Source organism: Copadichromis virginalis, linkage group LG7 (genome assembly GCF_057382275.1).
Source record: "Copadichromis virginalis isolate Kocher_CV1m ecotype Utaka linkage group LG7, C_Virginalis_male_GT1.1, whole genome shotgun sequence".
NCBI lineage: Eukaryota > Metazoa > Chordata > Actinopteri > Cichliformes > Cichlidae > Copadichromis > Copadichromis virginalis.
In genome coordinates this window covers 14,112,173-14,139,589 of record NC_140624.1, presented here as the reverse complement: position 1 = coordinate 14,139,589, position 27,417 = coordinate 14,112,173, and the positions used below count along the sequence as shown (strand labels likewise).

Sequence of the window (27,417 nt, the reverse complement as noted above, 5' to 3'; positions counted from 1 at the left end):
TCAGTTCAAACCGGTACAGACCAAATAAGGAAACGTCTTCCTGCCTTGTGAGCAAAGAAGTATCCTGTGTGTAGTTTATCAGTTCAGCTACAATTTATGATCATCCCAGCAAAATACACTCCTAGACATAGAATACAGAGTTCTTTCATTAGTGAATTCTGAAACAAACCACCTGGCCTTTAACGAGCCTTTTTCTAAGAGATAAAGAAGGGAGGATGGGAGTAAGGAAGTGGTCTCGTCTCTGTGGTGTTTTCGACCTTGGGGTACCAGCCTGTGAGTCTTACACATCAATTCTTGGGTCAGAGAGAAAGAGAAAAACAACTATTAAATGGGCCTTATTGAGTAACTCTTTTCTGTATAATATCACAATAAAACAATATCCTGTAAATGCTACCGTGGTATCAAAATATCACAACAGAATGAAAGATCACTAAATTGTGGCTGTAGACTTAATTTAGACATGGTTAGGTCATTATTACTAGTGTGGACTGGAGACATTGGAATCGCCCTGAGGTTTACATACTCACATGTGCCTCAAAGACGAGCAGAAAACGGAATGAAAATCAATACCTGCGGTTCTTGCAATTACACATGTTGACCACCAGGAGGCAGCCGAGTGCTGGTGAGAGCGGCATTGAAGTAATTCTGCCAGTCACAAGTAAGTGCCCAAGTTTTGTCTTTTTATTCCGGTCTACAAGGGAAACAATACATCCGCAATAAATATACACCTTGCAGAAACAAGATGTGTCACGATTCACTCTATGATTTTAGTAGGTCGCTGACACGTGGTTCCATGGTGTAATGGTTAGCACTCTGGACTCTGAATCCAGCGATCCGAGTTCAAATCTCGGTGGGACCTGAAAAGTTATTTTTCTTTAATTCTCGTTTTTATTGTAAAATGTCTATAGTTTAACACACAGGATTCTTTTTAGGTCTATCAATACTTATAAAATAGATTATAATATATCTAATATCTATCGTTTCAGCTTACTAATGGGAAATTACAAACAATCTCCACAGTACGAAATAAATCCTTTCTCCTCCGTTTATATTTCAGTTGCAGAAGGTATGCAATACTTTGACTCGTTCACTATTTACATGCACTCACACGTTGCAAGTTTTCTTAAGAGTCTGACGTGCATATATTTGTAGAAAAACATAAATCATTTAAAAAAAACACAGTTTTTGAAAGTCTAAGTCAAATCACTGACTCACTTCCCAATTTTGTCAAGGGATTTTTCAACTAAAGAACACAAACTTTTTCCCTGATGGTCTGAAAAACTGTATACTTCTGAAAAAGTGTGAGTGAGTCAAGGAGCTGATTAGACTGGTGCTGCTGGCATGACCAGCTGATGATCAAGTCAACTTGGCTTTATTGTCACTTCAACCATATACAGTTTAACAGTACACAGTGAGGCGAAACAACGTTCCTCCAGGAACCAAGGTGCTACATGCAACATAAATTTACAACGTAATTTAACAGAAAAACTCTAAACTAGCTAACTAAGAGGCCTAGTTAGCTGGCTAGCAGAGACAAGACAGACTGACCTAACATAAATTACAACATAACTTAACAAAAAACTATCTAACTATCTAAGGATGACTTTTTTTTTTTTTTGATGATGACCCCTTTCCAAGCTTGAGGTGTAACGTAGAATTTTTCAACAACACTTTCTTGTCTAATGTCCTCCTTGTAATGATGTTCATTTTCGAAACAATTTTTAATCCTCTGGAGGATGTCATCAACAATAGTCCCATGCGATCAAAGACCAGACATCATTATATGGTAATTTCACCTGGATTTTTCTGATCTGATATTAAATAAAACTCTGTCTATTGCCTTTAATGCAAGGCTAACAAGGCAGACCAATTCACACTAATGGCTGATTTCAAAGCTCAACAATAACCCCAACACAGCTGGTCCCCCCCCCACACACACACACACACTTTTTTAGCCTAGCTGTTATCCTGAATCAAATCAGAAAATGATAATTTGGTTTTGGTTTTGGTTTTTGTAATAACTCATCAGCTGTTGCCATGGATGCAATGTTTTCTTGTTTGACAGCAGCAGCGATCTCAGTGATTGTCAGCTTTGGAGCTTGCTTGTTATTTCATTGTGGGTAACACATACAGATACTTAATGTTCTGTTTTTCTGCTTTAGCCCTTCAACTCATACTGAGCTATTTGCTGAGATCAAGAAATGTCAGGTAATGTCAGTACTCCACATTCACGCTTCTGCAAAAAGCCCAGTATGACAGCTGTGTTGTGCTTTGACAGGAAGAACCTCACTTCATCTTACTTGAACTTAACTGTGTTTGTAACAACACATCTGATCTTGGATTGCAAGCAATTTATGTGAAGTCACAAAATAATTATTTAGTCTTCTCTAAAGTGACGGCGCTGCTGGTAACCAGTGCAGTAATAAATACTACATAGCTCTTTGGCAGCTCCAGGTGTTTGTGGGTGGGAAGCACCATCTGCTAAAAATACAAATAAATGCCTAGTCAAGGCCCACAGTTGTTTTTGTAAGTTTTTAGTTAACACTGTAGCATAACCATGAAGTTAAGAGCACAGAGCAGAGAATTTAGTGCAAGCTGACAGAAAAATGGTATGTAATATTCTCAGGCAGTTCGACTTAAATATCCGTTTGGACCGTTTGGACCTTTGTGATATATATATATTTTCATGCTAAACCAAAGTGTGATGATGATCATTTAGCTCTGAAGAGCATTTTGATTTGTTGAGTTTAATGACTTAACATCAATAACTAGGCCTTTACATAGAAAACCTGGTCACTTTTAACACCTGTACAGTACCTTTGAAATACCAACAACAGCATATCTGCTAACTGCCTAAGAATATATCAGATATCTTGTTGTTTTTATGTTTCTTCAAGGGTGCAGTCGGGGTGTGTGCCTGCAATCTCACAGAAACAAATGAAAAGCCACCTACTGTCTGTTGCTAATGAATACATTATCCAATGTGAGCATGCAGCTTGTCAAACACATTCACGCCACAAATCTTATATCATGTTTTTCATCTAGTCTGCACATCTCAGCAATACCATGTTGAACATTTTTGATGTAGTAGCTGTCTTCAGCCTATAACTGTTTTTCTTTTAACAATAAAACTGCAGTGTTGCCATCCTTATCTTGGAGATATAATAAGCATTAAAAAGCATTAAAGAGACAATACCATATCTGAAACTGGAGTAAATCAGAACTATGCGTTCTATTAATTAATTAATTAACTATTAATTTTCCCAAGGGGCTCCATGAGAAGCTGCAACTTTTTAAAACTACTGGTGCATGTATTGCTCACCACTGGAGCTATATGGGGTTTCCCAGTATTAATATGTGGTCATTTGTGAATTTCCACCAAACTGTGTGTCTTAGTAATCGCCACACAAGGGCAGCAGAGGGCAGGACTGCCAGGGTTTATGCAGAGTAAAAGGTTACAGTATACTGTAACTTTTTACTCTGCATAAAACCACTTTCATTGGGTATAACTGAACATTAAACAGCTGAGTGAGGAAAAAAACAACAACAACCTTTTGATTATCATGTCATAGATGAGTTCATGTGATATATAAAATTGTATAATAATAATAATAATAATGATAATGTGGTGAAGTTCAGAGTTGTCTGGCAATAAAGTATCATCATCACCACCATCATCATAATTCCTATATTTATTGCAAAAATTATATTAATATAATTAGCCTAATATATGTAATATTCTCAGATTATACTGAATGCACTACCAAAATGAATAAGTGTTTCTATGCCCCTTTTCCCTTTAAGAATAAAATAATGTACTTTGCTTATTAAATCAAAAGAGTCTTGTCTGTCTTTGGCGATGGGTGGGTGGGGGGTTGTGGGCCTGAGCGGTGTGGATGACTACAGTTAAATCCTGGAATACTGTGTCACTCAGTAGATTTAAATAAAACTAGGTGTAGCTCATCAGAATTTATTATTCCTGTTCGTATGCAAGAAGTTTCACAGAGCTATCAAATGAAAAGAAAAACAGTTTTAAGCTTATTGCGGTGATATAAATAAGTTGTAAAAGTAAAGTTATACTGTAATATTTCTATCAGAGACGTTTTTTTTATGTTAGCTCAATAACAAAAATAATAATAATAAGAAAGTAAAATACGTTTTTATTTATATAGCTCCTTTCGAGATAAATATAACAAAATCATTCGCGACAAAATACGACTAGTACAGCTTATGGCAATAATAATACTCTTTTGGTGTGGTAGCGCTTTCGGAAGTTGTGCAGTTCCGTATAAACCTGTTTCTTCAGAACCACAGACGTTTTTCTCTGTCACAGCACTGTCATCAGTGACGTCAGTCAGGGTTGTAATCGGTCACGTGAACAGCGCAGGTCTGGATAAAGCGCTGCTCGGGAATACACCATTTATTCTGGTCGGTCCAACCCTCTGTGAATGATTTTTTTATTATTTTATACATTATAATATATGTGTAGGTAATTTATTTAAATCTGAACTGTAAGAAATAAACATTTATCATCAACGGGGACCTGGGTTTTATTTTCAGCGTGTACTCATATTCGACTGATCATCTTTCATTCGTCGTGATGTGAGTAGATTCTTCTTTTGTCGAATATCTTTAAAAAAAAAAAATACAAGCGACGCTCGCACACGTAGTTTCTGTGCTTATAGTAATTTTTGTGTTATTATTATTTTTTTAATATTATATGTCTGAGATCCCATTTTTGTAGCTTTATGTTTGTGTGTGTTATACACTGAAGGCTAATTTTAATGTTGGATTGCTGCTTGGAACAATTAACGGCAAACATGTCATATCACTGTCCAAGAGCTTCATGCAATGCAAGCTCAGATTAATTCTTTGCGGTGAGCATCGGTTTCTGTGTGAGATTTTCTGTGTATACACTGCGCCCATTGGTTACAATGAAGTCATATGGAGGCTTATTCCATTGCCTCCCGTGTCGGTGCTCCATAAGATGGCCTCTTTAGATGTGGGCATATGAGAAACCCCCTTTATTTTTATGGTCGCTGTAGCCAGTTGTTTTTTTTTAAATCTATTTATTTAATTTTAACCATTTACTTTATGGTTAACCCAGTAGTCCTTTTGCACGTGCGGTTCAAGCTTAACGTACAAAGCCCTTCAGCGTTCTCCTATTTTCAGCACCACCTTATCTCCTTCATCTTTCTGCTCTGTTTATCTTGGGCGTGTGTGGTTTCCTCATCAAGCGGCCAGGGCTCCCCCCCTGTCCAGCATAAGGAGTGCAAATGGCTGATGAGGGTGAGGGTTGTCTTCATGGCTTCATGGGGAACAGATGCTTAGTGAAATGTTGTGGTGGTTCCCTCCCTGTTCACACTGCCCATCCTCCCTGCCCCCCTGCTGTTAACACAGCCCTCTAATCCCTCCACAGCCCTACTCGGACTGTCCAGCAGCCACTGCCTCTGTCTTTTGGGCCATAATTACAACAACACACAAGCAGAAGTCAGAAAGAGGGAGGATCGATTTTTCAAAGTTTAATGTCTGCCTTCTGAAAAAACAACAACAAAAAACAAAACAAAACAGAAAAAAAAACATGTTATTGGCAAGAAATATCAAAAGAGACTGGGGATAAATAATCGGTCATGTTGCTTCTGATGAAATATAAGTTCATTCTAATTTCCGAAATTGGCTTTAATGCCTATCCAGCACTTAAAAATATATTTTGGTGCAAACAAAATCATGTTTGATATTTAGGGGTTTTGTCATCTGCAGAGCTTTGGCAGTTGGGACTTCTAAAATGTGAGGCAGTGCATTTTAGTTGAGAGCTATAATCAGAGTGTGCTGCATACAAATGCTACAAATCGTTAGCTTCATAGCATAAGTGCCTAAGTCATTGACTTAGTCAAATGACTTAGGCAATTATGCTATGAAGCTAACGAAATGTAAAAGGAATGTTTAAAATGATGCAACAATTTTATAGGACTGATGCAAGTTTAAAAAACTCATCTTAGAACATGTTTTAGAACATAAGAAGATACACAGAAGGTGTGATGCTCTCAGATACCATGAAAAGAAAATATTAGGTTTGAGGATGCTTAAGAGGGAAATGTCAGGAACATTATGGCACAAGTGGTTAACAAATTACTGCAAAACGGACGGTTGACGGAGACTCACGCAAATAATAGTGGATGCGAATAGGGAAGTTGGTTTGCTTGCAGTAAGAGGAAATCCGCCGTGTCCTTATTTGTCCTGTTATTAAGAAATGCAGTGAATGAAGCGGTTGCAGTTTCTGTGGCGACTGTGACTTGCTCACTTCCAGTGTTTAGTAAACTCGAGACTGCCTAGAATAAGTGAGATAATACGAGAACATTTCAAAATTAAATTTCAGTCAAAATATTTGTGATGGAGTCAGTTTGATTTCTGTGTTGGGGGGGGGGGGGGTTTGTCACTAGAACATGCACTTAGTGATTGATGGGATGAACAATTACATACATGAAAGTGGATGATACAGGCCAGTAACCAATCTGTTTTACCATAGTCATCTCTGTGGTATTAAATATGATATCACACTGATAAAAAATAGAAAGCATTTCCAGATAAAAGGGAAACACTGTGGGCAGTCATGTTTACTAAGAGTGTTTGTTTCCTCGTCAGCAATCACATGGAAAAAAAAACATCAATTCACATAAACAGATAAAAGATATTATTGCGGCCGATTCTCCATCTGGTAAAACATGTTTCTCAGACACATCGGTCCAGGCAAAGACAAATAATCTACAGCATTCTGATTAAAGGAAACCAAAGACTGTGTATCATCACAGGAGTTAGAAATGTTCAACCTTCTGTTCTCTGCTCAGTTTTAATGTTGTTGCTATGGAGAGGATTAGATATAATTTTAGGCCTCTACTTCCTGTCGAGGGGGAGGAATAGACGCAGTAATGTCGTGGTGGTTGGAGCAGGAGATTACATCTATATTTAATCCAGAACCTTTTGAGTATTATATGACACATCTGTCTAGCTTTTAGCTGTCAGCATTTGTGTAATACCTACTGGCAGCAGGTATGTTGTGTAAGTGTTGTGCGCGATCAAAGAACAGGTGAATCAGCTGAACAGAATTATTGTGGCCTTCGGCTTGTTAGGTCATTAGGTAAAATGGATTCGGCACTGGATTACAAAGGATTTTGTGCCACATGAACAGCTGGCGATATGATAAAAGATGTGACACACAAATTTCTGCTTAGAAATTCTGGGGCAGGAAAGAAAGTGGTAAAAGAATCGCTTCTAGCTTTTCCAGCAGCATTATTTTGGGTCAAAGTCTGCAAACATTTCACCTGGTTTTAAACAGATTTCACCTGTAATTATATTTCATGACTTTGATTGTTCATTTGGTTAATGGGGAAGGACTTATTTTCTAAAATAGTTAGAACCTATTTAGAAAATAAGACCAAAATTAACTATCATATAGATGTTTAACAATGTAAATTATCTAACATAAGAAAAGAAGCCATCACATTCTGCCAGATAAGTAAGTAAGATTTACTTACTTATATGGAACCTTTAATTCATATAACACCTCCTTTAAGGACCACAAAGTGGTTCACAACTACAATAAAATTACAAATATTAAAACACAACAATAATGTCCACTAGTTTAAGTTTCTAAAAGCCGTTAGATAATGTGAATAGTTCATTGAAAAGTAGAACCGCAGAAGCAACATAAAAACAAGACCAGCTAAGCAATAAAATAAATATACATCAGTGTTTTTCAGAATAAAAAACTTTTTTGAGAACCTGAGTAAACCGTAGAGGAACAAATGCTACGTTGTAAAATGCATAAGTGGCAGTGTAATGAATGCATACATATTTTTCAATAAAATAAAATTGAGTATTGAAGGAGATCTGAAAAAACAAGAAACCTTTTTGCTCTTTACACGCCGAGTCATCACGCGTAACCATAGGGCTCAGCACAAATAACTGCGAAAAAACATCAACTACTGATGGAAAAACAATGTCGACTGGAAGACTGTCAGGATGGAGGAACCTGGTGGTGATGAGTCATCATTTCAAAAACAAGCTTATGAAACAGTGGACTGATCTTTGCTGGTAAATTATTTTAAAAGGTCTTGTGATTGAAAGTGAAAGCCAGTCAGATACCAAATTCTAAATCTTGTTCAGTAAACAACTGAATCTCTGTCATCACTCAACATGCTGCAGTATCTTGCTTCTACAAATGATCTTTTTTCCATGCTCTTGTGTTAGGAGTTAGTTTTGCACTCTGAGCCTGTAAGCAGTGCTTAGCTGTCTGTACCATCACGCAGCCACAGGGAGGAACAACACACGGGACTATTAGATTTAAAGCCAGTAGAAGCCAAAGTCCTCAGTAGATGAGATATGGCCATAGCTCCTTGTGTGCCAAGGTTCCTAACAGTGACACATCCATCACAAAGGAGTGAGACAACTATTCTACCTCCCACATACGCCAGTGGGGAAAATAATAGGCAGCTGTTTATCAGTTTGCTAGTGTGTGTGGACGAACTGCTGAGAGAGATAAACCAGGCTCTTCAACTGAACCACAATAAGCTGGCCCAGCACTTAGAGGGCTTCCAGGGTTCCATGCTTTGTGATAAAGCCATAACAAGCTAATTCACTGGCGCGCCCTCTATTCCTTTCATTTTCATGATGTTTTTGAGCCCAAAATAAATGCTGTCTGAATATTACAGCTGTAAAAGCCCAGAAAAAACTGCTTGCCGAGCAACAACGTATCCTCTCTTCACTTCTGAGTGCTCAGTTACAGTTCAATTCTAGTTTCCATATGCGCCTTTTTTCTTTTTTCTCTACAGAGGCATGTGTTCTGTTTTACATAACCAGCCATGGCATATAGCAAGGTCACTGGTTGCAAGCCCTCCCATATTTCTCGGTGAAATATGATGTTTTTGCAGCAAGGAATGTATTTTAAGTGCTTCCATGTGCTCTCATTATGTGCTATTTCTTTGGTATGGTATGCAATTTAATGCACTGCAGGAGAAGTGTACATTTTACATGCTGCATTTTGCCTCTTTTTTCAAATCTAGTACAACAGCTAATACAGAGTAAGGACATTTAAGGGTTATCCAGTGTATAGAGTGCACTTTGTTGACCCCCCCATGCAACTTCCACTTTTTTATTTTGCAGCCAACAGTGTGGGAATGGGAAATGATGGAGGATAAAGGGCCTCGTGTAGCAGACTACTTTGTGGTTGCTGGCCTCACCGACTCATCCAAGCCTCTAGAGGAGGATCTACACTTTGATGATGCTGGTCCCAAATCTGTGAAACCCAAAGCCCCTATCACGGATGTCGCTGTCGTGATACGCTCTCTGGGAGAAGAGGTACCCCCAGGCTTCACCTGTGTTGAAACTACCCCCTCAGGCCTTTCTGCAGAGCTCAATGGAGCCAGTCTAAGGGGCCCACAGATATTCTTGTGCTTTAAGCGAGGCAGAGATAAGCCTCCACTGACAGATCTCGGGTAAGAAGTAATCCTCACTTACTGACCTTTTACTCACCCAGCAGCACTAATAACTCCTCCGCTTAGGGTCACTGTAATCTGCTTTAATGCACATGCTCCAGTCTGAAGTCTTGATCAGTTTTCAAAAATATAAAAAGTCACCAACACCGTCTGATATTTCAGGGTTCTGTATGAGTGGAAAGAGAAACTCAAACCCGGATGTCACATCGTTCAGACCACACCCTCAGGCCGCCCTGCAAACATCAGCAGCTCGTCCTCCCAACGCATCTACATCACCTACCGCCGTGCACCAAAGAGCCAGCCACACACCTCATTGGCTGTCACCGATGTCTGCGTTATCATCCCCGGCAAAGGGGAAACGCCCCCTCACACCTTCTGCAAGGTGGACAAGAACCTCAACAGCAGCATGGTGGGATAGAGCTCTGAAAAATAATCACTTAAACCTAGTTTGTCTGCCCACACAGCCCAGATTGTTGCTGCTATGTGATGAACTTTATCTTTCTCCGTATTTCAGTGGGGATCCTCGGTCTACCTTTGTTACAAGAAGTCTCTGGCTAAAGCAAACACAATCGCATACAAAGCAGGTAAACTGTGCAGAGTTTGTAGCAGTGAAAAGAAAAAGGAAGTTTAGTCATGGATTTGTGTCAGTCATTATCAGTATTCATATAAAGAATATGTTTAACATTTCTTGCATGTGTTTGTGTCCAGGTCTTTTGTGTAGGTACCCCGAAGAGGACTATGAGTCCTTTCCACTGCCAGAGTCAGTGCCTATGTTCTGCCTGCCCATGGGGGCAATGATCGAGTGCTGGCCTGCACACACCAAACACTCCCTGCCTGTTTTTTCCACATTTGTACTAACGGGAGCCTCTGGAGAAAAGGTAAAATCACCTTTGTACGTAGTTGCTTTTTTGTATTCTTTTCTTTTACTTGTTATTTTGTGTACTCACCTACTGAAGTGGCCAAAAAAACACTTCTCCATTCAGCTTACGGCCATTTCGGTGAGATCATCACCAATTAATGATTCCCCTACAATACCACACATACAAAATATCTCCCTTAATTGCTTCATTTCAGCTAGCATCTCTATCTTTAGCTCCACCTCTGTCTCTCACTGAGAATTAGGATCCCTTATGGATTAGACTGTTTATGAAGTGCAGCTGTATTTCTAAGAATACCAGACAATCTTAATCAACTTCTGAACTCTGACTGGAATCAAAAGTGGTCTAAAGGCTGTTTTTGGAATACCAAAAGCCTGTTAGCCTCTGAAAGCACTGCAGCATAAAAGATTTTTTTTGTATTGTGCGGCTGAGTGTAGCTCATCTTTTGAATAATGGATGGCTCATGCACCACTTGGGCTGATGTGCAAGTTTTAAATGCTGGATGCTTCAGTGTTTACTGCTTCTTGCCTGCAACCTCTAGTCTGCAGGCTAGTCTCATGGCACTTTAGGCTAGGAATGACTTGTGTATTTATTTGGGAGAAGGAACTTCAAAGGGCGGATTTATTATGTTGAAAATTCTCTTGTGAAGCCGCCACTACATGCTCAATGAATGTGTTTCTCAAGGGACTTGTGGCTACTGTTGGGTTTGCATTAGGATAACAAGCGTGCACATCCTTTAGATGCATTGTGCATTCTTCACGCAATTATCTTGGGGGCCCTTTGTGTGCAGGTGTACGGAGCAGCTATCCAGTTCTATGAGCCTTACCCAGAGGAGAACCTGTCTGAGCGTCAGCGCTCACAGCTCGGCCTGCCAAGCTCTGATCTCAGACCTGACGAGACCAGAAATGTTTACAGCAACAAGAGCATCTGCTTACTCTCCCACTGGCCCTTCTTCCAGTCCTTCAGGAGCTTTCTCACCTTCCTCTACCGATACTCCATCTCTGGGCCACATTCCCTGCCTATTGAAAAGTTAGCAACTTTTACAGATTTTATCCCTTTCAAATCAGACACTTTAGCTCACAGCCTGATAAATCATACAAAAGTAAGAAGTGTTACAACTTTACTAACTGAATTGATTTTTTACTCACAGGCACATCTCTCACTTCATGCAAAATGTGCCGTTTCCCTCCACTCAGAGACCGCGCATCCTAGTCCAGGTGAGTTTATGAGAAATCACTTCAACTTTGTACGGGTGGGTTCTTTGTTAAATTTGCTCTAACTCACTAAATTTTGCTTGTGTCTTCCACAGCTGTCTCCACATGACAGCCTGATGCTGAGCCAACCTGTGTCCTCTCCGCTCCCACTCAGGTAAAGATAACAATAAATTTCAGAATTACAACATCTTGCATTTTTTGCAATCCTAATCTGAAAACTTGTGTTGTTGTTGTTGTTGTTTTTTAAATTGCCGTGTGTTTTTGTGTGGTAGTGGGGGAAGCCTCTCCACGTTGCTCCTGAATCTGGGCCCCAAAAATGCTGCCACTCTGCTCGTGTTGGCTGTCACAGAGCACAAGATCCTGGTTCATTCCCTGCGCCCCGCTGTACTCACCAGTGTAACCGAGGCCCTTGTGTCTGTAAGTATTGTCTTTTTTAATCCTCTTTTTTTCCTGACAGTAAAACGAAGGTCTTTCATGGGACCATAAAAATCTTTTGTATATATTGTTTATAGTAATTTTACTTATGATCCTTTTCAGATGATTTTTCCCTTCCACTGGCCATGTCCATACATCCCTCTGTGCCCGCTGGCTCTGGCAGATGTTCTTAGTGCACCATGCCCTTTCATTGTGGGCATGGACTCCCGGTACTTTGATCTTTACGTCCCCCCGGCTGACATCACTTGTGTGGATCTGGACACCAACACCATCTCCCAGTAAGTGACCTCTTACTGCAGCCAGTCTGTGCTACTAGATGGCCACCTTCAAATCAACTCTTATGTAATGATAAGAGGTGGAATGTGAAGTATTTTTACTGTACAGAAAAAAAAACATGTTTGGATCCCACTGGTCTCCCACATCAATTCAAAAGGTATTCTGTGAGGATATCAGTGAATCCTCCCTCCCTCATATCTTCTTTGTTTCCTAACTGTCCTCCCGTGTAACAACAACCATCTGTTGTGCTTTCAGAAAAGATGACAAGAAGGCTCTTACGTGGAAAATCTTGCCCAGGAGAGCCTGCAAGCATCTTCTCAATAGTCTGGATAAGCTCTATCAGCAGCTCATTGAGGGTGAGTCCAGTCTGATGCTGTGTCATCCTCTAAGTGGTTTCATGAATAATTTTGGTTGCTTAGGCTACATGAGTCTGTTGAGTCAGCCTCTATGGGCAGCTTTACAGGAAAACTGACAGGACGCACTCACTGTTCCGTTAATAAAATAGTGCAATGATTAGTTCTTTTATAGAAGAGCATGTTGACCATGTATCATTCGCCATTTATGGTTTTTTAACTGATCCTCACCCTTCCTCTTATTCCATATATGGTATTCTTTCATTAGTGATTTATTCAGATTATTGTTTTTATTATTCTATTTCTATTTAATTTAAAAATCTTTTAAATTATGCAAAAATGAACTGTTATGTCCTGCCTCTTATAAAATCTAGATCTTCGCTGTGGTGTTTGAACAACATGACATCATGAATACTGGTCTAGACAGGAACAATTTGCTTGCGACATCATGCCAAGTGGTCTGTTTTTGCTAGCTTTATACCTGTTGGCAAGTTGGTCTCTGCATTTCTTTTAACTAGGTCTGCTGTGAAAATCAGAGTATTATACATAATTTGACTTTGACAGTCTCACTTTTACTCCAGTCTTGAGTGCTGTACTTAATACTTCTTTCCTTGTGGAAAAAGTGTGTGGTCTGTGGTAATAATAATACTGGTGTCTGGTTAAATAACCGGTTATTTGCTATCAGGTGGTTTACGCGCGTATGGATTGTTAAAACATCAGCTGTTGTGTGCCCTCAGGTGGTCATTTAAACCATGAAGATGTGCAGATGGATCACACAGTGACCGACTGTGAGCTTGAAAGTGGAAAAAGCCTGCACACACTAGAGCTCGAGATCCAGGAGGCCTTCCTGCGCTTCATGGCTGCCATCCTGCGAGGCTACCGTTCCTATCTGTTGCCCATCACCCAAGCCCCGTCCGAGAAAACCACTGATGCCAGCTCCCTCTTTGACATCCAAGGTATGTGTCACTCTCAGCCAGTAATATTCACCATACTAAGTCACGGCAAACCATGCTGACAGGTCATGGCTCCCCTCCTTCTGTGATTCAGTGCTGTAGTAAGTCGCGGGGTTAAGGTCTGAATGTTGCTAAGCTGGCCTCAAATCAGAGCTGTAATGACTGTTGTGATTTATGTTAAGCCTCGGTGGAAATTAGGGTTGGATGACAAGTCAGAGAGGCCACTGTGATTAATAGCACAATGTCCCTGCACATCTGTGTGCTATTATGTAAGAGGAGCAGTGGAGAACAAATTGTTTCATAACACAGCATTTATTTTGCGGAAATGTTGGTTACGGCTGCATCTTTACCCCATAAATATTTTGCAAGGGCTTGACAAGTAAATGCAATGATTTAGAATCATGAGACGGATATGAATTCCCCACTTTTTAAGATTTTCAATAAATAATTTCGTTTTCTTTTTTACAGGCTTCTTGAAGAGCAGAGACCGCTCCCATCAGAGGTTTTACTCCCTCATGACCAAGACTCAAATGTTCAGTCGTTTCATAGAAGAGTGCTCCTTTGTCAGTGATAAAGATGCCAGCCTGGCTTTCTTTGATGAGTGTGTTGATAAGGTGAGGTTTACAGCTAATCTTTATTATGGATTTTCAGTGTCAGAGATGATTCATCAAAATCATTCTGCTGCGTAGGAACAAACGCTCTTTGAGCGATATTTAGTCTGGCCTCTGACTGCTGGCAGAAATTCTCTAAAAAAGAAGCAGAAACATTTAGAGGAACAATTAATCACGCACTGTCCTCTGAATTAAGACCTTTTTTGGACTTTATTTAATTTTCAAAAAGAATGAAAAAGCAATTAACAGGAAGTAAAGGCAATAAACAAAAAGTAATTAACACTTCAGCACATCTCTTGGGCCTCTTTGTAAGATCAGCTCTAAGCTTTTCCATCAACTTTATTGTCTGCTTCTTTTTAAAGATGTTTTCTGTCTTCTTTTTGCTTCTTCTGCTGTTCTGATTATCTGCCTTCTTGTCATTTCTTTCTTCTCCTTTGCTTGTCGTTACGGTCCCTGCCTATCAGTTATTTTCCAGTGGAGGAAAGGTAAGTTACTCAATCCTATGCTGCTGTTTAAATAAAATATTTTTAACATTTTCCCACATTGATCCCAATCAAAGGATTTAATAATGTACATTATATTTATGTGCACTTATTTTGAATAAATCAAGGTGGTGTAACAGAGGGCTAGAAAGAAAATGTCTTTAATGTGATGACATGCATTAGATGTCAGAAATCTGCGTTATCCTTTTTGTTGTTGTTGTTGTTGAAATCCCGTGGGATGTGCTGATTATTAGTTTGTGCTAATTCTTCGTAGACTTGACAGATTTTATGAACACAAACTGACAACTTGTTTTGTCACACCCTCGCACAAAAACACTAAAACATCCGCCTCCTCTGTTCGTGTGTGTACGTGTGTGTGTGTGCTAGTACACTTGTGCAATCAGGAAGTCACATTTACATCCTGCTTGAAGAGTTTGAACTGTATTAATGGTCATTGTGGTTATTATTGAGAAGTGGAAGCCTTGATTCATACAGCGTCATTGCTGCTGAGGTTGACAACAAATGCGTGATTGAGAAAGAGCTCTCGGGTGTAAGAGGAAGGGCAACAAACAGAGAAACACAGAGCAGAATTGAAGTGAGGGCAAACAGGTCAGTGAGGGTCCGGTGACTGAATCATCCACTCAACTGAGTGGAACAAACCCTGTAATCCAGTACACCGGAGAACTATTCAGCCGCTGCCATAATATTAACGTTTTTGTGAAACTCATGCCCGAGATAAGCTGGTAATCGATTCAGACAAGCCAAGTGAGTGCACATCAGCTCAGTAGGCTTTTTATAATGTCCCAGGAAACTATTCAGAGCTGATTTTCTTTAAAAAAGGAGCATGTATGCTTTTGCTCGGCTTCTCTTTGTTCCTGCTGTTGTTCTCAGAAAGGCATGCAGGCATGCAGGCAGGCTTTGAAAGCTTCTCTCCAGACAGCAGATAAGTCCATTTGGAGCTGAAGCAAATGTGGCAGTTAAGTATCAAGTAGTGCTGCCAAAGCTATACAGTTAAATGGTTTCATGTCCCTAGAGTAACATGGCATCAATTTTGTCCAGGTCACTGCAGCCTAGATTAATTCGGTCTTGGAGAATTCACGGGATCAAGCATTCGGTAGTGCCCTGTAGTTAACTGGAATTGGAGCAAAAGCCATATTTCTGATGCAGGCCGGTTCATTACTGACATCTTTGTGTCCTCACTGACCCTGATATCTGGTCGGATCTGAATGCTTCCAGAAAGCTTTAGCACTTGTAGATTTGTGTTTAGAGAACAGCTAAAAGGAAAGATGAAGACAGCTGCTGAATTTGTGTTTCTCTTGCAAACCAGATGGACAGTGAGCGACCAGAGGACGCCAGACTGATCGAACTGGATGAATCGCACCGCAGCGAGCACACAGTCTACATCAACCCTCCAGAGCTGCCTCCGCCATCGCAGGGAGAGGAGCATCCTCTGTGCTATAGGTACCACACTGCAGATGAATCTCTAAATGAGAGAGGCAAGACAGGGGGTTTCTTTTTTTAAAACTCTGTCCTGTATGCTTGAGCAGCACACTGGGTGCTGCTCCCAAAGGACAGACTCATAAACTGCTTCCGTTGTTAGACTTTGTCACTGCCACAGGGCTGTGTGGTTATTTTGAGCTGTAACACATTACTTTTGGATTCTTATGTTGGTGCCTCAGGGAAGAACCAAACTGTTGTAGGAATAACTCAGCTTGCTAGCATTTATGAGCAATCCATGTCTATTTTTAGCTTATGTAACTGTATATAAGGGAGTATACATTTCTTTCTGCAGCTACTCTGCATTTCCTGTGCTAAATGCTGAGCTTCTGGAGCCTTTGGAGGGAGCAAGTCCTTCATCGGCAGGCATAGCCTCACGCCACAGCAGTCCAGCCAGCCCCACAGCCATCTTTAGACGCTCTAAACAGGTCCTTAAGAATCTTCATGTCAATTTGGTTTCTTTCATGAACAAAGATAAACCTAAATATGTTCAAATTAATGTCACATTTACTCCTGTGCCTATTCTCCATAATCATGTGTAAGGATATGAATGTGAATCCAAAATGCAAATCTGGTTGTTAATAGACAATGAATCACATTTACATCTGATCTTTTTCATCTTAGGAGATCAAATCAGCTCAAAGGATGGCCAAAACATATTCATCTATGCCTCAGATGTGGTCCAAGTGTCTGCTTCGCCACTGCTACGGCCTGTGGTTTATCTGCTTGCCAGGATTTGTTGGCAACTGCCACTCCAAGGTGCGAGCGCTGCGTACGGCTTATGATGTGCTGAGGAAAATGCAGGACAAAAAGCTGCAGGCTCCAGATGAGGTAGGAAACTGCTCTGGATAAGAAAACAATACAGATCTGCCGATATGATTCAGAAAAGACGACGCTGCACATTTTCAGTGTTAACGTGTTTTTTTCTCCAAGGTTTGTTACCGTGTGCTGCTGCAGCTGTGTGGACAGTACAGCCAGCCAGTCCTGGCTGTGAGGGTGCTGTTTGAGATGAAGAAAGCTGGAGTTCAACCCAATGCTATCACATATGGGTACTATAACAAGGTGCGTGCTATCGGTCGTTAACAATACAACTAAGAAAATGCAAGCAATTTGCATATTGGATTGAGATGGGAGCTTAAATCTTAAAATATGTTGTATTTCTTCTCCAGGCGGTATTAGAGAGCACCTGGCCATCGACCACCAGGGGAGGTTACTTTCTATGGGGAAAGCTGAGGAACGTGCTCCTCGGTGTGCTCCAGTTCAAGCAAGCAGGAAGGAAACAACGGAACTCCCAAAGAGATCCTCATCTTTCAGGTAAGGAAAAATTAAATTCCTGATTATGTGACTGTCTGTAACAACCCAATTACATATATTTTGGTGAAAAAACAAAACAAAACATACAGATATTTTTTTCATTCAACTACAGCACTTCCACAAACATCTGGCCAAACATTTTGTATAGAGCAGTAATTCTCTGTGAATGCTTTCCTGGGCGGTTACATAGATCACACACATCATATTTTTGCCTCTAGTGAAAACTACTTTTTCCTCTTGTAAATAAAAAGCATGGATCAATCTTGTCTTGTATTAGCGGTTCAGGCTGGAGGGTATGTTGGCAAACTGAGCCCATTAGTAACATCTAAATGTTATCTAAACACCACAGCTCACCTGAGTATTGGTGCTGACCATCTTCATCCTTTTATGATCACAGTGTAACAATTTTGTGATGGATGCTTCCAGCAGGATAACACGCTGTGTCACAAATCATCTCAAATTGCATGACAGTGAGTTCACTGTATTCAAATGGCAGCCACAGTCACCAGATCTCCATCCAACAGAGCACTGTTGGGATCTAGTGGAATGGGAGATTCTTATCATGGATGTGTAGCCAACAAATCTGCAGAAACTGTGTGATACTATCATCTCAAATAACATCTCTGAAAAATGTTTCCTTAGAACTCCGATTAAGGCAGTTCTGTAGTCAAAAGTAGAACTAGTAGTGACTGCTTTACACTCGATCCCAGTGAGGCTTTAAGATGTTTTGGACTGCATCAAATTTACAGAAAATTACTCCTGACTTCATCAATGGTGTATTTTCTTCTTAGTTACTGTAATTGCTTTATGAATTCATGCGACATAGTCTGATCCTGGTTCCCTACCTTGCTTTTTTTGAAACCTTTTACACAAAGTGAAGAGGTTTTCCTCCCTGGCAGTCAAAGTATACAGATTCCTTTTGATCTCAGTCTCAAATTCCCACAACAACCCGCAGAGACCCTCATTACCATAATGACATATTGAGTGATAGGCTTTAATGAAAAAGTAATGCTTTACACCATTTGATACGACATTTTTCCCAGCTGCACATATTTTAACTTAACGTTTTTAAACGTTTAAATTCCCAAAATAAAAACACGATCATATTAAGTGCATCTTCGGTCTTGAGCAAGATTCGTTCACTTTTCTTCACTTTGAGGTAAAATAGATAAATCTTATAGCGCTGGTTGATGCTGTGGCACTCAGAACATTCCTGCGTTTGCTGCAGATGATAATGATTGCAACACAGTTCAGTGAGGGTTTATACATCGCTCATATATAGTGTGAGTGCAGCTCTGGTTTCATAATCCTGTTGGTAGTCTGTCTTTTGTGAAGCCTCTCTCATCCCCTTTCTCTCTGCTCTTATCTCCCTTTAGACGGCAGCGATCTAGACACAGTCAGCCATGGCAGTTTGGACAGCGCTAATGACTCTGCTGAGCGCACCTCCATCGACACCGACTTCACTAAAATGGACTCCAGCGATGATGGATTTAGTACAGGTAGAGAGCTACTGCCCTATGTCGTTCTCATTCCATCTATTTTACGTGCAGCCTTTTACTTTCCCTCATATCTCTCTGATTTATGGGATGTGATTGAATTAACTGCCTTAAAAGTGGCAGAACATCATGAATCTCAAACCTTAATTATTCATCTGCACTGACTTTCTCTCAGTCATTTTACACAAACTAATATATGAAAGACTCCAGTATTAAGGTGTGATGAAAGGTTCACCGTTTTCACTGTTGGTTTTTCCCATACCTGATGTACTTGATTTATATCAGAGAGACGTTTTTGTTGTTTATTTTGATATTATGGAATTATGCCAGGTAATCAGAGCGAAAATCTCTTTAGTGGTTGTGTCGTGTCTTGTTTTTTCCTCTGTGGTTAGATGCTATGGATGGTGAGGTGCAAGGATCAAGGATAGTTTGATCCCTGATTATTTACTTAATGGTGTGAAAGCAATAGGGAATAAAGGGGATGTGTAGTCAAAGGCACTCTGCTAAATACATAGATATACAATATGTGTGCTGCATGTGCCGTATTATAGGTACCTTTCAGCATGTAAGCAAATAACAGGTGATACCTTTTGTTATTTATTTACATTTTATATCCTTTTTGTTCGGCTTGCCCGCCCTCGGCTGGTGGTAGGGTCCATTCAGGCATGGATAAGAGAAAGAAGGCGTAACGTAGATGGAGATGTGGTGGCAGTTTGTTGTGTAGCTGCTTTCTTACTCTTGCTTTTAAATATAACTTTTAAAACTTTCTGCTGCTTTTAAACCAGCCCAGTCAAAAGCATAAATAAATACATATAATAAATCTTTGAATTATGCATTAAAGGCAAATTGCATTCAAATTACATTTTAAGTGATTGGGGAAAATGCAAATGTAAAAGCCAAGAAACAAGCACTTACATAAAGTCTGCTCTGTAATATGTGGTGGTGGAGGTATGGGTGGGGTTGGGGAAAATTGTATTATGTTGGATAGCGTTAGGTAGGCATGTTTCTTTTGTAAGCTCACATCTTCGCAGCTAAGACAAGTACCAAAGCTGAAAAGACCAAAGCTTTTGCGCTAACAATATCATCTGGCACAACTTGTCTCATCAAACTACTGAAAGTGAACAAATTCTTTGAAAATACTCCAAGCACAGTGGAGAAGGTTTGTACTGTCTCCTGCTATTTGACCTTGTGAATTTAATGAAGTTTTTATAAAAATATTCTGTTCCTTTTCTGGTGCCCCTGCTTTTCTATTCTGGGTGTTTTGTGTGCTTCATGCTGAAGGGAATGTCACAAAGCGCTTGTAAGCAAAAACTCTCTGATCAGTTGTCTCATATAAAGCTTCCATGGAGACTAATAGGAACAAATTCTAATTCACTCGAGGAAGAAACAAAACACCAGTGAGAGGACATTTAAAAAGTAAGCGTCAGCGGAGTGATTTCTCCTTATCTTTTTCAGGTGAACAGTCAGACCAAGGCTATGATTCCTTGTCTAAGGAGGAAGAGAGATTGTGCAGCAGAGAGAGTGATGGCACAGCCCTGGTGGAAGACAAAGGAGTCAAGTCAAGTGAGTTATGGATTGCTTTTATGTCGTATCTTTGACACTGGGGGATTATTTCTGCAAAAAGTGACTCACAGCTCACTGCAAAATGGATGCTTTGCCTTTAAAAGCTGGTGGTATCACATCTGGCTGTGGGTGTAAAGTGGTTTTTTTTCTTGTCCATTTGCTGTTAAATTTAGGTGTTTCTCATTAAAAAAAAATACAATCTGCTGATGGATAAACGTGTTATGTAAGCAGATGACTTTTGCCTTGAATTTTGTTGCAAATCATGACATGCGGTGTCTGACTTTGTGTTGTTTTTCTAATTTTTCAGTCTTCATAATCAGTAGTCCTCTGTAATTGGTGTGGCATTTTATCAGAGCCTTAATAACTTATTACTTTTGGCTTAAAATGCAATACAGCTGTATTGTAAGATAAACACATATCCCTTAAGGAACCGCAGAGCTGCCAGTTTCCCTTCCTCCTCGTCCCTGCAGCAGCTTCATGTTGGCGTGAACAGTAGAACACCAGCAACAATTCATTCAAATCTAACAGGATTTTTTAGAATAATGCAAGAGCACAATAATGCCACAGATTTCAGTGGACTAGCCAAAAACGCACAAAAATGCCTTTTAGTGTTAATTCTCAATCTAAATGTTGTTCAAAACTGCAGCGTTTGATGTGGAGGTTCCATTCTTTCTCCCAGCGCCTCCAAATCAAAAGATGCTAACACAGCAATGTTTTATTTATAAAGCAGACTCTCAAGAAGTCGTTTTATTACTGCGTATAACCACTATGTACCGTTCAGCTGAATGCTTTCAAATGTGTTTTTGTCACAGGCAGTGGCCTTAGGCTGGCTTCCAGTCCATCTAGTGACACTCTTCTGAGTGGAGCTTTGCCAAAGGCAGAGAGGCCAAATTCTCTGGACTTGTCTGGTGGACAGGGAACTCTGAGGCTCAGTGTCCCCATTCTAAGTACATCAAAGCAGCTTCACCTTGCTTCTGACAGACTGCATGAAGTAGAGGAAGAGGTCACAGAGACTGATAAACAGAAACACCCAGTGGAGAGGGCTGGCGTTATCTGCAATGCCGGGACAGTGAGGAGGACAGGTATTGAGATGGGATTTGATCCCCTGTCGCTGATGGCAACAGCGACCGTACAGGAATGTGACCATGACAACAGCAGTGCATCCAACTCTAGGCGCAACCTGGCCGAGGAGATTGAAACGTACATGAATAATGGCAACAGCCCCTTGAGCAGCCGCACGCCCAGTATGGACCTGCAGAACCCCTCAAGCCCTTTGTTCCGCTCAGCCTCTTCTCCCCACTCCTCCCCGCAATCCTCAACCCTAGTTCAATCCACTACACACCTCCCACTGCCTGCCAAAACAAAGGAGAGGCTGAGGCAGTCTCCATCTCTTCCTCTTGGTATTTGTAACAAAGACAGAGAGAGGCCTCCCTCTTTGGTTTCACCGTCATCACCCACTCCTTCCACTTCATCGTTCTCCATGGAAACACTGTTCACCCCAACTCTCGACATCTTCAAGAGCAGCGTTATATCAGCAGGAAAGGGTGTGGCTGAGAAAGCTAGTCGTCTCTACTCTCGTTTGTCCTCTCAAACTTCACTAACACAGGTTAGAATTTTTTTAACATATAAATAATTCATGCATATTTGGGATTACTGGCTCTAGGATGAAATCTAGTTACAGTTCTTTTTTGCCCCCTGCAGGACGCAAACTGTGACCGCATGAGTGTGTCCTCACTGACCTCAGGAGAGGCCGATTGCTTCTCGCTGCTTGATAATGACTCCTGTCTAGATCCAGATGGATTTACATCCCCACAGCATGGTAGCGTGTCCCGAGTCAGGAGAAGCCCCGTTGGGCATCATCATACTAACCTGGGCAGCCCTGGCACCCCAAACAGAGTGTTCAGACACAACTCCTTTTCTGGTTCGTTCCACATCTTTTAATAAATATTGTTGTAGTGAAGCTTTTATTTTCGTGTGTTACATTGTTATTTTACAACGTTACTGATACTTACACTGGATGATCAACAAAGTCAATTAAATCAGGTCCCTTTCCTGCTAGAAGCAGCTCTAATCTAAAAAACTCATGGCTTAAAGCTTTGTTGTTACAAGCTCATTATAACTGCAGCATTGTGCAGGTTTGCATGAAAACACTTCTTGGCAGTCTAAATTTAGAGTAAGAGTAGGCCTCAGTGATGGAAAGAGTTGGGTGTTGTTCTATTGGAAAGTAGGCCAGCAGGCGTGAGGGATGATGCAGTGTGTAGGTTTTTCTGCACCCAGCCACAGGCCCTATGCTAAACACACTTCAACATGTACACGTGCATGCACAATCACGTGCACACAAGCAGAGACACAGACTCACTAAACCTGCGGCACAAATACAAACACTCATTGCAGATTTTAATAAAGTAATTGCTGCTTTGTTTCAGCTGGACACTTTTTCTTAGTTTCATCCAGATATTTCAAGCTTTGACAGCTGTGTTCAGTCTTGGCTTTGCGTTCTGTGTCTGATTGTATAATCCTCCACTGTATCCAGGTGGTTTGGCACTTCCCTCCAAAACTCCTCACACTCCAGATTCCTCCCCCGACACCGGCCGCTTCCAACCCACTCCCAATTACACCGTAGAGGTAAGGCACCAGCACATAACAATCCCAGTCCAACTCTTGTCTGTAGGCTCGCTCAGGCAGTGTGATGGTTTCTTTCTGAACCTGACGCTTTCTTTTATAGGTGTTGATGTCTAGCTGTTCACTTTGTAAGACATGTGACTGTCTGGTGTATGATGAGGAGATAATGGCAGGATGGACGGCAAATGACTCAAACCTCAACAGCACTTGTCCTTTCTGCGGCACAGCCTTCTTGCCTTTTCTCAATGTGGAAATCAAAGATCTGAGACCGCACAGCAGGTAAAATTTACACAGCACACTATGCTTACAAAGAGAGCTCAAACACTTTGAATAGTTAAAGCCATCAATTTGGGCTATTTTCAGTTACAACATTGTGCTAGATTGTCTTTTCTATAGTATCTTGCTAATTGTCTGGAACATTTTTTTTTTCTTTTTACAAAAGAGCACTAAGGCACACAGACACAGACAAAACATCTTTTATCCCCATGGCCCATTTAAACAGATCCACTCTCTGTCTCTCATCAGGTCGTCTAAGAAAAGCAATCCGGTTAAAGAGGAGGATACATCCCTGCCACCCAATCCCGAGGAAAAAATCTCCACAACAGACAGTGCAGCTGAGGCGTCTGCAGCTCCTGCACAGAAGCGGGAGAGCAGTGGGGGTGCTGGCCAAGCCCCAGCCTCATCCTCCTCCTCCTCCTGCTCCTCTGCTTCTGCTCCTGTAACAGTGCCCTACTTGAGCCCTCTGGTTCTGTGGAAGGAGCTGGAGAGCCTGTTAGTGAATGAGGGCGACCAGGCAATCTCCTCCCCAAGCGTTGTTGACCAACATCCCATTGTCTTCTGGAACCTTGTTTGGTACTTCAGAAGGCTCGACCTGCCGAGTAACCTGCCAGCTCTTATCCTGGGCTCCCAACACTGTAGCCACGAAGACCAGGTAAATATGACAGCCTGTCACCCACGCAGAATACTTTAATGATGTCATCCCGTGTGCCATCAGCAACTAGAAAAGTGAATATTGTAGCTCATTAGCTTAGCCAAGCGCTAAGGCAAGCAGAAACAGTTTGTACCAACTGGCACTTCTAAAGCTCAGAAAATTATTTGGGACTTTGGTGACTCCTAGTGTTGTTATTAAAAATCAAAACTAACAAAATATAATGCATGAAACCATAACACGACTTGTGCCTACAGAGGACAATGCAATAATGAATTCATCTTTTTTATGTATTTTGTCCCCTTCAGACTCCTCAGATGCTGTCATCGGAGGACAGCAAGCAGGTTCTCGTGAGGATTATGTGGGACAATTTGAAGTTGCACCAAGACAAAGTTCAACCCTGCTACGTCCTGTGGAACACCCACTGTAAGTTAATACAATGTTTACTTTCACAGACTATAGTGCAATAAATTAGAAAAGGTGATATCAGGCTACCTTCAGAAAATTATTTTCCCGGTAAGGTCAGATATTTACATGCAAATGAAACAATGCATATTAACTAGTAGATCATGCATAATTCAGCTCAGGAAACCTATTAATCAAGTCATCTTATCAGTGAGCCACACCTTCAGACTTCGTTTCTTCATTTCTCTCATCTGTTAATGAGAGAAATGAGATGAATGAACCTTTGATCGCAGTGATTTTAATCTCTCCCTCTTCGCAGGTGCCAACTCGCTGGTTCGCTCCGGGTTATGTGAAGAAGGCCAACTCTTCACTGTGGAGCTCCTGCAGGGTTTCGTGAGGAGCATTAAGAAGAGTGATGTGCATCAGCCCATGAGCCAGATCATTCAGCTGTTGGGGCCTGAGTTAGGTTTTAAAAGACAGAGGTAAGTAAATAAAGAGGTGTGTGATGAGTAAAATTACACCGGCAAAATCATATGAATGGAAAATCTCATTGCTTTTCTTTTCTTTTCTCTCCCAAAAAAGGAGTCTCTACAGAGAGTTATTGTTCCTTGCTCTGGTGGCTTTGAGGAAGAACAACATTAATATCAGTAAGTTCAGAGCATGGATATTTTAGTTTTTAGTTATTTTAGCAGGACTGGAAATGTCAGTCCACTGCTTTTGCCCAAATATGTAATAATGACTCTTGATGGCTTTAATGATGCCCTGACATTTTGTGTAACTCCATCAGGCGGGTTTTTTTCTTCTTTTTTTCACATATCCTGTACAAAGTTTTGTGTAAACAGCCATCTTGGATGCAATACACTAGCCTCATTTGTACTCTGTACAAAGTATAAGATTAAAGTATTTGAATATATCCACATAACACAGTTTTAGTACCACCTTACATAACCCAAAGTATTTCTCTGACCATCTACAATAGAACAGCTAGCTAGAAGACTGTAGATTCTTCTGCCGATATTCTCAAATGCCTGCTGTTTGTAGTTAATGGATATAAAAGATTTTATATAAAGAAAGCGTGCTGACAGATTCTTAACTTACCATTATCTCGCCTGCAGGTGCTTTCGATCGCGAGTACAAGCTGGCATACGATCGCCTCACCCCCAACCTGGTTAAACTGACACACAACTGTGACCGGCCCCCTGGAGCAGGGGTCATGGAGTGTAGAAGGACATTTGGAGAGCCTGGTTTGTGAACATTTTGTCCCCCTTCTGTAGCTTTTTTTCCTCCCTCCAACAGTCACTGCTGCTGTTGTTGTTGTTTTGTTTGTTTCTTTGTTTGTCAAACTGCTCTTCAGACTCAGGACCAGCTCATCTGACTGAAGCATTAAGCTCTTGTAAGCACAATGGGACTGAACATAATCCAACTGCCATGAGTTTCTTGAAAACTGTCAGAGCTGAGAGGCATGAAGTGACAGGCCTTGTATTTGTAAATACTTTGAAGATATTTTCTGTATAAATGTTTGCACAGTTATTACACGGTCTACTTTATGCCTCTGTTACTGTTGAAGCTGTGAATAAGTAGGTACAACTAAGTGTAAGTTCACCTCGTCGAAATTCCTCAGTGGTCCTGGTGACCTTGTTAAGACTGTTGTTGACTGTGTGTACTTTTAGACGTTCATGTTTTTACAAAGCACTTTGATAAGATGAGCACTTGCCATTTGTTCTCATTTACATGGGGCTGTGTCTCTGCCACGTACACCTTAGTCATGGTTCTGTCTGAAATTTCCACAGGTTCAAGTTTGTAAAGTCAAATCACTTCCTCTTCATGTACACCTCATAAAGCAGACAGGTTAAACTCATATACTGAAATACACTAAACTAGGTTGTAACCTCATAAAATTATAAACCACAAAATTGTTTCTGATTCAAGAATGGAGCCAGTTAATTTATATGCACAATGTTTATTTGTTTTTGTACAATGTACCAAAAGATCCCAAAAGGGAATATTATATAATTCATTAATTTACAGTTTGGGTTTTTTTTAGGCAATATCTTTTTTTAAAGTAATGATTAAAATTTTGTGTTAAATGTGATTTTGCAAGGATGGATTTCCTTAAAAACAGTACAATCAATCAAAAGGAGATAAATGTTTTCTGTCAACATTTTCTTTTATAAAGACTTTGAGTCACACTAATGGGTTCATAATAATGTACAGAGCATTTGACTCTAGAATTTTGTATATTTTCTTTTTGTCTTCAATGTATGGTGTCGATGTTTTAGATATTTGGACAACAGTGCACTGTTTAGATGGATGTTTTACACACTTATACTAACCGGTCTTGGAACAGACGGTAGTGCAGGCTTATTTGCACTGAGAATATTTAAAGATATAAAGATGTCAAAGGCATTTCTTTGACATGAAAAACAGCTCCGACCTGCCCTCATTCAGAAATCACTTTAAAACACAAGTGTGACAGTTCACTCTTTCACGATCAACTGACAAAAAACCTGGAGTGATGCAGCTCCACAGCTCATTGCTGGACTTTGCAGTAACTGATGATACAATGCTGGATTATATAAGTCTGTGTGCTTGAAATAAAACACCAATCTCACAGCATGTAGACCAGTATTTTAGCCAACTTGTAAAAAAAAAAAAAAGTCTGGGTAAAAAACAAAACAGTGAATGACCAAAACATAATTTTATGTCTATGTGTTGTTTACACTAAGTGTCAATTTTAACAATGTTTTCAATGTATTATTTATCATTTGTAACACAGATACTGATTTGTATGATTTTTACATAAAGAAAAGAAATGAAATTTCTTCCTTAGGTGGATGTATAGTTTGACTTCATTTATGAATAAAGACATTTATTCTATGGATGTTGTGTTTGATTTATT

General features: G+C 40.4%; 1 protein-coding gene and 1 non-coding gene across 2 annotated transcripts; both read left to right on the top strand.

The window, feature by feature from the left end:
• Positions 1-787: 787 nt before the first annotated feature.
• On the top strand, positions 788-859 carry trnaq-cug (transfer RNA glutamine (anticodon CUG)). The gene has a single exon. It is a non-coding gene; the product is annotated as a tRNA-Gln (tRNA).
• A 3,521-nt stretch (positions 860-4,380) lies between these two features.
• dennd4a (DENN/MADD domain containing 4A) lies at positions 4,381-27,395 on the top strand. Its single transcript, XM_085461906.1, has 31 exons — positions 4,381-4,428; positions 4,561-4,602; positions 9,160-9,491; positions 9,654-9,900; positions 10,006-10,075; positions 10,200-10,369; positions 11,160-11,398; positions 11,520-11,586; positions 11,679-11,737; positions 11,856-12,000; positions 12,121-12,296; positions 12,550-12,650; positions 13,385-13,603; positions 14,069-14,214; positions 14,676-14,696; positions 16,021-16,154; positions 16,486-16,618; positions 16,815-17,021; positions 17,124-17,252; positions 17,360-17,504; positions 18,881-19,003; positions 20,456-20,563; positions 21,376-22,169; positions 22,265-22,484; positions 23,097-23,188; positions 23,289-23,464; positions 23,711-24,116; positions 24,422-24,539; positions 24,838-25,000; positions 25,101-25,165; positions 25,634-27,395. Exons 3-31 carry the CDS (start codon positions 9,181-9,183, stop codon positions 25,768-25,770), a joined length of 5,121 nt encoding a protein of 1,706 aa, XP_085318032.1. The 5' UTR covers positions 4,381-4,428; positions 4,561-4,602; positions 9,160-9,180; the 3' UTR covers positions 25,771-27,395.
• Positions 27,396-27,417: the final 22 nt, after the last annotated feature.